Below are 15,345 nucleotides of genomic sequence, written 5' to 3' on the forward strand. Positions count from 1 at the left end.
AGACTGCGGTCAGTCAATTCAACGACACCCCACACTCAGATATCCAGGTGGATAGGTTAAAAACAAATCACCCCACTCAAGAGGACACTAAGGCCAAAACAATATTTTGTGTCAGGCTATAAAAATTAGTGTTTTAATGTTGTAAAGAAGGACATTTTAACATGGGAGTCTGAGCAGTGGCTCTCTTTTAGAACCAGCCTGAAGTGGGACATAGAGTAGCTACAGTTTTTCTAACTCCATGTTGTCTCCATTTTTCATCTCCCCTGTTGCCCCGTGGACATGTGGAGACTGTGCAGGGATGATTTTCCTTTCTCAGTGGAATAAACGACGTCAAACTGCAGCATATTAAAAACAAACTCGATGTTATTTTGCATGAATCCACTCATTTATTTAATTACTCACTAAATGAAGAGGCCAGACCATCAACCCGCCATCCCGCTTTAAATCATGACTACACCTCCACATTTTTACCACATTGTCATCAATTCCTAAAATTTGGGAGCTGTGGTTTCCTGAGCAGGTGCCAATGACTAGAACCTCGGGGGTGACACCTGTCTCATTTAAAACTCTGAGGGTCAGCTCGCCTCTTTTGGTACTGAAGTGTCTGGTGTCATCACGGCAAAAATGTGAAGAGCCCTCTTCAGAGAAAACATTTTGGATTCTGTACAAATTGGCAAAGGAATTTAAATGTTTCTCCCAATTATTTGAAATAATAAGCTGAAGTACATTTTTTCCGCATATTTCATGCAGTGAAATTTATGTCATTTTCCTCTGCTTGTATGCAAGGATACCGCACTCAGTTTCAAACATTCAATGTATAGCTTAAACTCTGTTTTGCAAATCCTGTGCTACAGATAATTAATTCTTTAGTGTATTAAAGGCCTAAAAACGCTATGCTTGACAGTCACTTGAGAGCCTTGGTGCACATCAATATGAAGATTTTAGTTGAATCTCAATAAACCCAGTTTGTCATGAATGAGATCAAAGGCCTCCTATAAGTTCTTCTTTTAATGTTGCTGCTTTAATGCTGAAGCAGGTTCAGTATTTTTCAAGCTTCCACAAATTACACTTAGCAAAGTACTTTTCGCGTGCGATAAGACACGTTTATAAAGTTACTCCCAATTAGAGCAAATTGTAAAAGAATCGTCACTTTTACAACACAATTTATCCTTCAACGACATGTATAATACTTTTTGAGTGTAAGTTAGGAAACTCTAAGAAAAAAAGTATACATATTTCACCTATATTTAACATGTAAATAGTGATAAATTAATGATGTATGTGAGTGTTATTCTTATAATAGCAAGGATTTAATTTCCCACTGACAAGGGCAGACATTGAAAAAAACCAAACAAACAAAAAAACAAGGCGAGAATATTCCTGTTGAACATCACAGACGTCCAAACTCATCTCTGAAATAGCAGGACTTTCGTTAATTTAAGAGCATTAAATTTCAAGGAGCGGAAGAAGTTTGATGAAAACTTCCTGTCAAATTTGTGCACGCGCACAAAACCCAGTTTTCCTCTCTTAGTTTTTGTCAGTGTGATAAATGAAGGCCCAGTCTATCCTTATTCGACAGGTCAGTTTGAAAATAGTTTACAGCTACTATGAAGGTCTTAGCACATGATTTACATCATATTCATACTCAACAGCCATTCGGTGAGTCCTTGGTTATTCTCAGCCTAGAAGAGACCGATCTCATCATACTATTTCTTCACAGGATAAAACTGAATAGTTCGTGGAGACTTATATAGGATTCTTTCACACATGTGTAGGACATTTGTTGACTACATTGTCTACTTTTATGAAACAATGCTTCATTTTTAAGTCCATTTTTGGGCTTTGCAGGGTTTTATTTGGTGGTGTCAATAAACGACAGATGGGATTTTGGGTAGAAAGAGGGGGCATGAGATGAAGATAATGGCCTGGGGCTCCAGATGAACCCAGGCTACTGCAGTAAAATAATTTTTACTTGCAGTTTTCAGTCCTTGAATGGTTTTTTAGTGGTCCTATTGATAAAATCCAAAATACCTCACATCTGTATTTGTCAACAAATAAATCAGGCAGTGCTGTCTGTCTATATTTTTGGATATATTTTCCCATTTCTTTTCCATTTTACAGAGTTGGTACATTTTCATAAATAGTGGACTACAGTGAAATGTTTCTTTAAAACATATACAGAATGGCAGCCTTTGCGACATATTGATATGATAGTAAAATCTACATTTTCCTTAAACTTTAAATACCTACATGTACAGCATATATCACATGGAAAGTTCATTAGAGTATGAGCTGATAACTTGTGTTGATTTGTCTCGGCTGTCTGAGCGCACATCAGCATCGCGCCGGTCCCGGTTGCTTCTCCTTTGGTTGTTTAAGGCAAAGAGGGAATAATAAAGTGGGGTGCAAAGATAAAGTGGCGTGACTTCAACACAAGGACAAACACTCGTCTTTGTTTTCAGTGCGATTTCCATCACCGTTCTGCCTTGAACACACACCACTGGAGGTATGAGGCAGAGGACCCACTTAGGCTAAGGACAACAAGGCAGAGAAGAGCAGTGTAAGGAAAGTTGTTTCTAAGAAAATATGGGAAAGGTAAAAGAATCACAGTGGTTTTTTGTGTTTTTTCTTAAACTTTCAAATAGAAATGGTGGTGGAGGTGGGGGGGGGGTTTCAGTGCAGAGGAGCACTGGCTCTACTGTGAGCCTCTACTGAATGAACAAGTTCACTGGAGGAAGCTCGTTTCCACAACTTGTATTCACAATCTCATTCTTTTGGTCTCCACTCAAAGCCTGTGACGATAGTTGACTGTAGGAGCATAGACCAACCAGTTGATCAACAGCTTTACTTTAACACTTAGCCCTCTCTTCACCACACTAGACTATCACATGTTTTGCATCACTGCTAATGCAGCATCAATCCATCTGGCAAGCTCGTGCGTCATGGCCTCAGACCAGTAGGTGCTCATTTTTTTCACACTCAGCTGTGACCTGCCCTAGTGCATGCTGCAGGTCAAGGCTCGAGGAAGCCATCAAAACCAGGTCATCTGTGATTTTCTATAAAAACCAAACCACCAAACCTGACACCCTCAGGTGGGTCTAGAAATTTTGATAATAAAATTATGAACAGAATCATTCACAAAGTTGCCAGAATCCACCGCCCACTGGGAACGAGCCCGATTGCAGTACACGGAACTAGAAAGCCCACCAACAGTCCCCTGATATCCCATAACCCCAAATCACCCGTCACAATCAAACGCCTTCTGTGGTTGAGCTTTATATTTCTAAAATATGGACTTAACTCATGCATTTATCGTTTGTCTAATAGCTATAGCAGAACAGTTTTATTTTGTTCCGCTGTGTCTTTTTGTGCTGAAAAATGTACCAAATGGGGAACTTTTTGCCCTGATTTATCATAAATAACGCAATAGTCAACAAAAAGAAGAGAGAAATGTAAAAAAAGAAAAAGAAAACCAATATTATGCTAAATACAAACCAGATCAGAAAGCATAAAAAGAGACATAAGTTGATGTCCGTTTGTTTTTTGTCTGCAGTCCACGGAGGAAAAGGTGCCTTTAAATTACATTGGATATAAGTTGGTTGTGTTCTCCATATGCAGTCCTTTAAGACTGCTGATCACAGTCAGTCCTCACACAGGGTCTGTTCTTGATTTAAAAGGTCCTTCAGAGTAGCACACGGCCACTGCTGCTACCCAATATATGTATATATATGATAAATATGTACACACACAAACAATCAAATGTGGATCATCATTTGGGTTATGTAGGAAAAAAAAGTCTTTTTTCCCTCCATGCATACATCTACTCATGGCTGCTCTCACTCGAGGGGATAAGCATGTGAACTCGGTCACCTCGGCTCTTTAATGCTTCGTCCTGTCCTGCTGGTCCTGCAGTCATGGATGTACCGGTAGACTCTGACAGAGCAAACGTTTTTTACACATTAGTCTCCAGCCCGTTCATGTCAATGGAACAGTGGTCCTTGTCCCTGTGTTCTCTCTTGTGGTGAGAGGCGTGAGCGTGCTTCTTCTTCTCTACAGGTCGAATCCCCTCCTCCAGCTGGATCAGGCGAGCCACGTCAGGGGAAAGGTGGTCCTGCTTGCTGCCCGGTGGAGGCGGCTGGTAGCAGCCGTTCTTCTGGTTCTGGTAGTTCATCATCTGCTGGATGCTTATCATGGGTTTGGTCTCACATATAAGAGGCACCTAATGGACATGAGAATGAACAAAAAGAAGTGTCAGAATCACTTAATAAACAGGCAACACCCACAAGAACTAAAAATAAACAGCAAATTAAAATTGTGAATGAACTGAGTTTTTATGCAACAGGAAAGGATTTTATGGTCTTATTGGCCTTATTCAGCTCCCCTCATCCCCACACTGTAAAAAAAAAATCTTAATATAAAAGTATTTTACTGTGTATTTTACAGTTTTGTACTGTTCTTCCAGAATATCATTAAATTCACATAAATAGACTGTGATTTTACATGTCAAATGTAAATTAACGTAAAATCACTGTAATGTAATAAAACATAATTTTCTTGTTTTTTAAATGTATTTGTCTGTACATGTGCATATTTAGATTGTTAAAATACTTTCACAAATGCATCATAATTTCACAAATATTTGTCCGTTATTTGAAAGATTGAACTGTTAAATTCAAATGTAATGCTATGGAAAAATATATAAAATGATTCGTATAAACTTTTTCTACATTAAATAATTATTATCATTATTGTTATTTAGGGCGATCGTGGCTCAAGAGTTGGCAGTTCGCCTTGTAATTAGAAGGTTGCCGGACGCTCTCGGTCGTTGTGTCCTTGGGCAAGGCACTTCACCTACTGGTGATGGTCAGAGGGGAATTATAAAGTGGAATTGTAAAGCGCTTTGAGGGTCTCATAAAGCGCCATATGAATGCAATCCATTGTTATTTAAACCAACTGCTAACTGTATATTTCTGTACATTTAAGTATTATTATTCATATTGCCGCATTCATTGACCTTTTTTATAAGTAATTTCATTGTTTAATCACATTAAATTGTTCCTAATTTAATGTTTAAAAGCACTTGAAAAAGGCAAAATCCCATGTAAAATTAGGGCAACAAAATGTATTATCATTACTGAAAATAAAGTTATTTTCTGGTATTTTCTGGTATTATTTTGGCGCCCCAGCTGCTGGAATATCACTGTTTTTTTAGAAAAAATTTTTTTACGGTGCACCTGGTCATGACAGATGACCGCCCCCTCTGACTCTGGTTCTGCCGGAGGTTTCTTCCTGCTAAGTCAAATTTATTCATTCTCACACAACAGCTGATATATCCTGGGCAGTTTAGGGTCCAGGATCTTGGAAGAGCCAGGGATTTAACCCTTTAAAATTATGAACAATGTACTCTTTATCTTGACCACAGATCCTAAAAGGTGCATACAGTATGTGCAAAAGTTTTGAGCCACCCCTCATTTCTTTTTATTTTGTTCTTCAGGCTTTTTGAAAGTCTTCTTTGACTGTTTTTTCACTCCTTTTCAATCCAGTCCTTATAGCTGACTATTTTCAATGGATGTCTTTTATTTATTAAGCTACTTAACACAGACTCATGTATCGTTTAAGTGTGGACTGGAATCCTGTGCATTCTGGTCCCTACAAATGAAAGATACTAACATCTTCATCTCCAGTGTTCCAGATCAGCCTACTGCGTTTTAGTTTTTTGTGCCAGCGTCTCCAAAGCATACATAATAGCAGGTCTTACTACCATATTGTAAACGTTCCCATTTATATTTGCTGCTGTGTGCAGGTGAGATTAGGAACTATAGAAAAAGAGGCATGCTCGTAGAATGACAAAGTAAAATGAGATATTTAAAGAAAGACATTAGCAAAGAAAGTTGGTTAGTCGGGGAGACGAAGTAGACAGGAGTACTGGGAGGCTGGCGTGTGGCAAACACAGATGGCAAATGCAAAGAAAAAGGCTTATAGGGATTTTTATGTGAGGCTGGACTAAGGAGAAAAGGACTTGTATCGATTGGCTAGATGGAGAGATTGTGCTGGAAAAGATGTGTTGCAGGTTAGGGTGATTAAGGACAGAGCTGGATATTTACTAATGAGTGAAAAGTGTGTTGAGAAGATGGAAGGAGTACATTGAGAAGGTGATAAATGAAGAAAATGAAAGATAGAGGAAGGCACATGGAGGACAGTTAGCGCAGAGGATTAGTACGGAGGAAGCAAGGGCAGCTATGAAGAGGATGAAGAGTGGGAGGGTGGGCAATAAACCCATCCATGACCCAGCGTTAGAGGTTCTTGTCCAATATTTTCTGGTACTGGCCCCTCACTGTGGTGTAGCCGTCTTATACTCTCAGCAGAAAAACAGCCGTAAAGCATAATGTTTCCACCTCTGTGCTTGACTGTGAAGATGGCGTTCTTTGGGTCATGCTCAGCATTTCTTTTCCTCCAAACATGATTGGTGAGTTGATGCCAAAGAGCTCGGTTTTGGTTTGATCTGACCATTCAGATGTTCACTGGAAAATTAAAGACAGAAGTGTGCATGTGCCTTCTTGAGCAGCGGGACCTTGTGGCAGAGAGGTGCACAAGTCTTTGAGGGGCAAGTCTCAAGTGTATAATGGATGAAAGTGACGTTCTATTGTCAGATAAACACCAACTAGTCCCACTATAACAATTTGTTATGTGTTATATGTGCTGTGTTGATGCACCACAGCATTTAAAGTGATGAGAGCGTACTCACTCAAGAGGGCTGTTGCAGTTAAAAAGAATAGACACAAGTAAAGCAAAGTGAAAAACTGCTCAGTTGAAGTCGATAAATTTACACTTTAAACTTTATTGCTTGTTACAACCGGATGCAGGATGTTAACTAACCTAGTTTGTAGCTCAACTTTCTGATTCATAGGCATCTCTTCACCTCACTAAGTGACTGACTTATTACCGGTAACAGTCTTTGTCGCTTTGTTACTGCTATCTCTCCTCGAGTGTTGTTTGAAAAAAACACTTTAATATCTTTTGTCTGTGAAGGTTCTCAGTCATCCAGGTCATGGTGGTCTAAAGAGCTTGGAAAGAAAAGTGTCTGGACGTCTCTAATATCTTACTATATGTATGGACAACAAAGATTTAAGAAACATTTCATTTATTTTACTGTGCATTTACTGTACTATGCAACCTTTGGAAAGGGTTGTGTAAAAATCTTTATGACATTTAGAGTCCTCGCAGCCGATTAATTTAAAAACAAAAATTCACAAATTATTAGCATATTCAGAACATTTCCTTAACTAACAGAGAAAAATGCACCGTCTCATGAAACAATGTGCAATTCAGGGCTGTGGTCTGTCCCTTATTTACATCTTAATTTTACCCTTTTACATGGATAAAAAATGGTTTTCAAGACTTGAGTCCCAAACCTTGAGTCTAAGTCAAGTCTGAAGTGTTGCGAGTGCAAGTCGCCATCTCTGCCTTGTGGGCACTGCAAGACTGCACTCCATTAGCACCAATGGTGTTGCTGGTGACTGTGGTCCCAGCTGCCTTCAGATCATTAGTTCATTCATGTAGTTCTGTACTGATAAACCACCTTTCTCATGATCATCCACAACCCATCAGGCAAGAGCATGGAGCTCCAGACTCAGAGTGGTTGATGGACATTTTGTATTTCTTCAGTTTCTGAATAAATTGCACCAACATTGGACAAAGGATATTGAAAAGGATATTGATCAGTGTATTGAAGGAGGACAGGCAGAGGGCTGGTGTGACAAAACAAGATGCTAGGGACAGAGTGAGATGGATGCAAAAACACACAATAGCACACTATCAGTTATGGATTGGCCTCCCCTGAGGCCAGACCTCAACATTATTGAAGCAGCGTGGGATCATCCAGACAAAGAACCAAACAAAAGGCAGAAACATCCAAAGAAGAGTTTTGAATGTCCTCCAGGCCCAGAGAACTATTAGTGAAGACTACTTAAAGAAAGCTTGCCTAAGAGAGTTCAGGCTGTGCTGAAGATGAAAGGTGATCATACCAAATATTGACTCTTAAGCTCATTAGAAGTATAAAAACTCCGCCTTTTCTTCATATACTGTATTTCGATCTGTTTTTGTAAATGCTTTTTTTCCATTTTCCTACCAAGATAAAAAGGGGCAGCTCAAGATGTTTGCACAGTAATCTGTGAATAGCTAGTCATTACTGCATATACTCTCTGCTAGAGTTAATGCATTGACAGCTATGACAGAATTGGCTATAAGCATCAAATCTACTTTCTTGCTGCTTGTTTTGCTGCCCACCATTATCAGAATAATAATGTGCAGACTAATAATAATCCCCGGTTGGCTCCCTTTAGTGATGGCAGATACAGTAAGTACATTTTAGCCTATTATTATAGTAAAATGCTGTGGTTATCTAACATGTTTTTATCCATTATAAATGATTTGTTCATAATGTTAATACACTGCTAATATATAAGCTGAGTCATATCTCTCTCTTGGCGCTCTTTTTACTAGAGCTGTGATTTACTTAGCCTTGATTATCGAACAGAATTTGAGGAAGTGGAAATTGGTGGCCAATCACAAATAAAAGTTGTGTTTTGTTTTTGTGGTTTTGCAGTTCCTATTCCTCTGCTTCCAATCTTTCTGCTAAGAAAAGCTATCCAGGGAGAATACTTAACCGCATGAGAATAATATCTAGTTTTTACTTTCATACTTTCATCAAGAAAGTAAATAAAGGGTAAATCTGTTGTACTCGTTTTGGAGTTTGGAGTGTACGGAAAAGGAAATATTGCCACATTCGGTTTTCTGTCTGTCTTTCAGAGGAAGACAAATGCTACTATAGTTAGGTCAGGAAGACCTTGAGAAAACAATGCGGGGATTGCTTGCAGCATCGAGGTCCGCTGATCTAACCTTAGATGTTCTCACCTGTTCTCCCTCTTTCACAAAATCCTTCCTGCAGATATGAGCCATGATTCCTGTGGCCAGAGCGTCGCCCATCACATTGACCATGGTCCTGAATCGATCCCTACACGACAAGGTCAAAAGTTATTCGCAGTGAAGACTGATGAAGACCGTGGTTTATACACCCTATAACAAGTTAGTGTGTATTCCTGATATTTTGCTGATTGTTGCTTTTTTCAACCTCTGTGCAAGAAGCTAAGAGTTACTGGTTTTTAGCTATGATGATTGCTGTTAGAGAAAAAAATTAACCTTTACTTACAAAGCCCAGTCGACAGCAATGATGAGAGTGATGTCATCAGTGGGCAAACCCACAGAGGTCAGCACGATCACCATGGTAACAAGACCAGCCTGTGGGATTCCAGCTGCACCGATGCTGGCGGCCGTGGCAGTGATGCTGAGAGAACAGAGAGAGAAAGTCGGGTACGTTTATCTTCAAAGGATATACAGGAACACGTCCTTATATATGACCTCCCTGAAATGAAGGTGCAGATCTGTTTGTGAGCACTGAAACCGCAGGGATGGAAAAATAAAGCAAACATAGGGACCGTGGAGAACTATAATTCTGAATTACTTTAATACATACTGTATGTGCCATGCATAACTGTTTTGCTTCTTCTTCAGTGCAGAGTGCAATATAGCTCCAATTACTCATCCGTACTTACTTGGCAGCAGCAGTTTCAGCAGATTGATATTTTGTCCACAAATACACACGATCAGCTTATAAGAAGGGCATGAACTAATCCAAAGCTGGTGTATGGTAAGATAATTTAAATACGCATCACTCCCCTTAAACAGTGTTTGCTCATTTTCTACTCTAGCATGACAGATGCTGAAAAGTGGCATGACATAAACATTTCTGTGAACACTGGGTCCTTGTTTTCAGAAGTAGAAAAAAATAGGCTCCAGTTTTCTAGCTTTTGATTTTTCTAAGCAACAGAAAAACTATCCCAGCACATTGCTAGACAGCATAACCACGCTCTTAGAAAACTGCCTCCACCTCCAGCTTTTCTTTTCTTTTTTTTGCTTCTAACTGACTCACTTTAAATTAGATCCCTAAAAAGGTTAATATTTTTTCTATTATTTGTAGCAGTCACGTTACATCCTCTGGGGTTTAGAAATGAAGCCAGAGGAGAAGTGTGAAAAGCAACAGTTACTAAATGGCCACTTGAGGCTGCCTCCAAAATGAGTCAGTTCACAAGGATATCCAAGGATATCCGTTAATGGATTTAGCTTGCTAACCAAACTAAGAAACATTAGTGTAGCCAGTAGCGGTTTTTGATATGGGCAACATGTGCGGTTGCCCAGGGCGGCATCTGCAAAAATTTTTTTGCTCGTGCTCATGCTGCCCCGACATCAGCCAGCACATTTTGGGAATGGCATAGGCACCGATCGGCTTTCTATCGCCCATTTGCTGGGAGTAAGGTCGCCCTCCCTTTGCAGGGTGCGCCTGCTGCTTGCAGTTGCAGCACAGGGAGGAGAGAGCGGGGGATTCACTGGCTGGCTGGAGCAGCATCTAATAACCAGCTCGCAAAATAAAACAAAATAAAAACAAAACAACAAACACGAAAACACCAGACATTATGATACAGACTTATAATTTGCAACAATGTTTTTTTGAAATTCTATTTGAAAAGTGAGCGCGAGAGCCCTCGGTGCGCCTGCTGCTGAAGTCAAAGTAAACCTTATTATCATCTCTGCTACATACAGTCCAGCATATAGAGAGACGAGGCTCCAGTTACAGCAGTGCAAGTAAACAAACACTAAATATAAGAAGAGTTAGAAAATTAGTAAACACTTTAGGACTCGGGGTAAAGGGATCAATAACAATTTAAAATTTACAGTTTCATGATTTAAAGTCTCACACACAACCTGTCGAAAGGGGAGGGGGGCCGTGCTGCTTCCAAGTAGAGCACATTTCATTCATAATGTTGTAAATCCAAGCCCATTATGTATTCATGATTTGTTCCTGGGTTGTGCGAAATCCCAGAAAATAAACCCCAGACAAAGCGAATCTGTGAACTAAGGTGTAGGTCTATTAGGGAAATGTTGTGGTGATCCTCGGGCTGAGGATGGGTGTTCATACTGGAGTGCAAAATTAAAATGGAAGATGGACAAGAAAAGTTCAAAGCCATCAGGTGCTCAGTTTAGAAAAAAAGAGAAACGAAGAGGAGGAGAAACGAGCAAAAGATGCAGGTAAGCAGATGTGCGATTGGATAATGGCAGGTCATCCTGAAACAATCAGAATCAGAATACTTTATTAATCCCTAAGGAAATTATGTGGGTTACAGTTGCTCCAAGAAGAAATGGTAAAAATAGCAACGTTATGTTACAGATTTTACACACTTAAGAAATAGCACTAATATATACAGATCACTCAATTATAAAAATCAAGGATTAACAGAGGTGATTATAAATAAATATTAAGAAAATTGACAAGAATATTCCAGAGTAGAAAAGAGTGTGTGTAAAAAGGGTGTAACTATTGCAGTGTTTACAGTGCTTTATATGGAGCAGTTGTACAGGGAGATGTCCACGGGCAGGAATGATTTCCTGTGTCGTTCAGTGGTGCTTTTTGGTGATCTCAGTCTCTCACTGAATGCACTTCTGTGACTAGCCAACACGTCATGGAGTGGGTGGGACTTATTATCCAACATTGTCTTTATCTTGGACAACTTCTGCCTCTCAGACACCACCCTATCGAAGTCCAGCTCCGTCCCCACAACATTAATGAGCTTGTGGATCAGTTTATTTAGTCTGTTGGTGTCTGTGACCCTCAACCTGCTGCCCCAGCATGCAACAGCATAGAGGATAGCACTGACCACAACAGAGATGCAACAAGATAACATCAATTAGTAGGGATAGTGAAAAGGTCTGTTAGCCACTTGACTATGATTGTAAACAGCAGACACTGATGTAGTTTACTGAATCGTTTGGACTGTGTTCAGCACAATATTAATTAGTCATCTGTGTAGACAGCGAGGTTATTACAGTTAACCTAAACTAAATTAAAGCTAGATGTGAAAACATTTAAATTAACTAATGTGGCAAAGAGAAGACTCAGCTAAAAGCTTAACACTGATACGATTTTGTGATCTTAGAAAACAAAGCATAATAAGAATACAGGGATGTTTTAGTATTTTTGTAGTTTGTTAAATTTTAATACAACTTGTCTGATGAGGCATTGATGGACTTTGTTATTGAGACGCTAGATGTCGATAACACAGGTACATGTGTAGTAGTAGGTACATGTGTGACTCAGGTGCTTGAAAAAGTTCTGTGTTTTTATTGGAACATTTTGCGAAGTCCTACCTCTGACAAAGTAATTGAATACACTTAATTTAAAACTGAAACTAATAAGAAGTTAACAAAAACTATGTATGTTCAAACAATAGAAAACAAACTGAAACAATAATCGTGTTAAAGTTTTTACAGTATCTGAAGATCCCAAAGGAACGGCATCAGAATTTAAAACTTTTCTGGAAACCCATGTACGTGACTTCTTGTCACGATCGCAAGCTTCTCTTTAAAGCCTGTATATGCTCCCAGTAAGAAAGTATCTAGTATCTAGTATCAGTTACTCTTTTTAAACTATTTATACGCAGAGAGCATCTTTCCTACCACCCATTTTTTTCAGCTCACAGAGAAACAAGCTTAGCAGCGTCTCATCTGCAGTTTGTACCTATGAAAAATAGCACAATCTGTCTCTACTGCAACCATTTAAATGCTGCTGCACTGCTAATCCAACAAAATGATATATTATATAACAATCTTAATTGTAGAACTACATATTTTAGTTATGTAAAGTTTCAGATGCCTTGTCCACTACTGTGGAGAAAGAATTAAAATATTTTGGGACAGTGACGGTTTTGAGCTTCTGGACTTTTGAGTGCAATTTGACAGCTTTCTCCTGGAAAGAACAAGAGGTTGGGGTTCAGGTTGGGCTAGCATGCAGATGGAGCAGCTACGTGGTCAGTAGCCAAACCGCGCGAACAGGATGCAGAGGGGGAAAAAATATTATAATTCTCCGTGACAAGGGAGCTGAGTAATACAGGTCATATGGGTTTTACTGCCAAGGGATTATGAGGGAGTGTGCACAGACTGCAGCCATGAAGAGGTCTGCTCTTAACATTATTACAGTAGGACATCGATTCAGAGGAGGGACAGGACGTTTCCCTTAGCCCGAGCCTGGAGGGGTTGGTGGTGGTTTGCTTACTTTTGACTGAATATTACAGAGCTGTGGTGTTGGTAGGATGAGGCCTGTCAATATTTTTTCTGTCTGTCTGTTTTCCCCCAGGGCTTCCAGACTGATTTAGCAGAAATCAGATCAGACTAAGAAGCTCACATGAGGCGTAATCTTTGTGACATTTACATATATGTGTATCTAGTAAATCCCACAATATTTTTATTAATTCAGAATTAAACTGAACGTGTGACATTATTATTCACGTTGCAGACAGAGCACCAAAAACATGCCTGCTGTTCATTTTTAACCCATATAAATTTCTCCCCGACTGCTGAGATATAAATATCTCGTTGTTGAATGTAACATATTTTTAAAATTCCGTTTTATTAAGAGAAATTAAGAGAGATTCAACTTCTTACCATGACTTTGAATTATACTAAGACAAGAAATAAAGTAAGTGGTTCTGTAATAGCTCTATAATTCCTCCCAATCAGTGCCAGGCTCCCAGTTACAGAGTTAATTCTCAGGCATTAAGTGGCAACTCTATAATTTAACAATAAAATAATATAATTTCTCTGAGATTTCTTTTAAATACGACTTAAATTAAATCTGAGTAAATCAGTGTTTAATGAAGTTTTTGTAGTGGTGGATTTTAGTACCTTTTAACAGACATCTGCACACCAGCTGACAGAAAGAAGATAAATTATCTGCGTTTAATGAAAACACCTTTTTTCTTAGCAAGTACTACAAATCTGGGGGTGAGCCTGACAAGATTTCCAAATGAATTTGAATTTTACCACTGTGACTTCATGAAGGTTCAATTTTGATTAAAGGATCTGTAGTTTGAACTATCCTGACCTTTAGTCCTAGGCAAAGAGCAGATCCCCAAGGAATGAATTCTACACTCAAAAAATTATTTAAGTCCAAAACGCTGGATTACACATAAAGTTTGTGTAATTTTGTAAGATAAATACAATATAAAATGTTACATTTAATGGAATCATGTCAAAATGTACTTGTCACCTTTTTTCCTTAATGATTGAATATTTTAATAAATAAACCTCTGATTTTATATATTTCATTTGTGTTTTACCTACAACTTTTTGCTTCGTGTTTATGAGCGGAAACAATAATTTTGGAGTGTGCATATAGGCAAATGTGTTTAAACTCTACGTTGTTGTCCACAACCACTATCCGCTACACAAACCATTACACAACCACTATCTTACTAAACATTTTAGAAAATGTTTCCAGATGGACAGGAGCCACTGTGTAATTATTTTAACAGAATGCATTCATTAAATTCATAACATTAAGTTAAGATGGCGCCGGTGAGGTCGGCTGCCGTCACGACTGCTCCGACCACTTTTTCTTTGTCTTTGTTTTTAAGTTAGTTTTCAGCGTTTCTAAATCGGCAAAATCATCACCATTGGGTACATTAGGTATGACAGTGACACTCTTGTTTCTATTGGTATACAATGTACTCACAATTCGAAGTTTTTAACTCCGGATCCGAGCTGGCCGAGTGAGATCTCGAGGGAGAACAAAGGGAAGCGGCGGCGGCCTAGAGGGAAGCGAGCCGGCGTCAGGAACAGGCTGAGAGCTCGTGCACACCGCACACCTCTGCCTAGCATCCTGCTCGCCAACGTCCAGTCACTGGAGAACAAGCTTGACGACCTCAGGGCCAGGATAAAGTTCCAGAGAGACATTCGGGACTGCAATCTCCTCTGCTTCACCGAGACATGGCTGAACCCAGCGGTGCCGGACCACGCCATCCAGCCGGCCGAGTTCTTCTCGGTTCACCGCATGGACAGGACACGGGACTCGGGGAAGTCAAGGGGAGGCGGCGTGTGTTTAATGGTGAACAACAACTGGTGCAACAGTGCGAACGTTGTTCCTCTCACACGCTCCTGCACACCAAATCTGGAACTACTGTCCATCATGTGTCGTCCTTTTTATCTACCTCGGGAATTTACATCGGTCATTGTAAGTGCCGTTTATATTCCACCACAAGCGGACACGGTCACCGCCTTATGCAAGCTGCATGAGGCACTCACACAGCACCAGACACAACACCGGGACGCTGCGCTTATTGTGACGGGGGACTTTAATAGCGCCAACCTCAAACGCGCAGCGCCGAACTTTTATCAACACATCACCTGCCCCACCAGAGGTGAAAGGACACTGGACCACTGCTACACTACGGTCAAGGA

General features: G+C 39.7%; 1 protein-coding gene across 1 annotated transcript in view; it reads right to left on the reverse strand.

Annotated features, from left to right (window-relative positions):
* Nucleotides 1-2,052: 2,052 nt before the first annotated feature.
* slc1a7a (solute carrier family 1 member 7a) overlaps nt 2,053-15,345 on the reverse strand; it is a 51,614-nt gene continuing 38,321 nt past the window's right edge. Inside the window, exons 9-11 of the mRNA XM_085388624.1 lie at nt 9,209-9,343; nt 8,914-9,013; nt 2,053-4,219 (exon numbers count right to left, since the gene is read on the reverse strand). Coding sequence (XP_085244750.1) covers nt 3,953-4,219; nt 8,914-9,013; nt 9,209-9,343 — 502 coding nt within the window. The 3' untranslated portion in view covers nt 2,053-3,952. The remainder of the gene's footprint in view (nt 4,220-8,913; nt 9,014-9,208; nt 9,344-15,345) is intronic.

This window comes from Rhamphochromis longiceps, linkage group LG18 (assembly GCF_057381845.1).
Source record: "Rhamphochromis longiceps isolate RC_006_pf linkage group LG18, R_longiceps_female_GT1.1, whole genome shotgun sequence".
Classification (NCBI taxonomy): Eukaryota; Metazoa; Chordata; class Actinopteri; order Cichliformes; family Cichlidae; genus Rhamphochromis; species Rhamphochromis longiceps.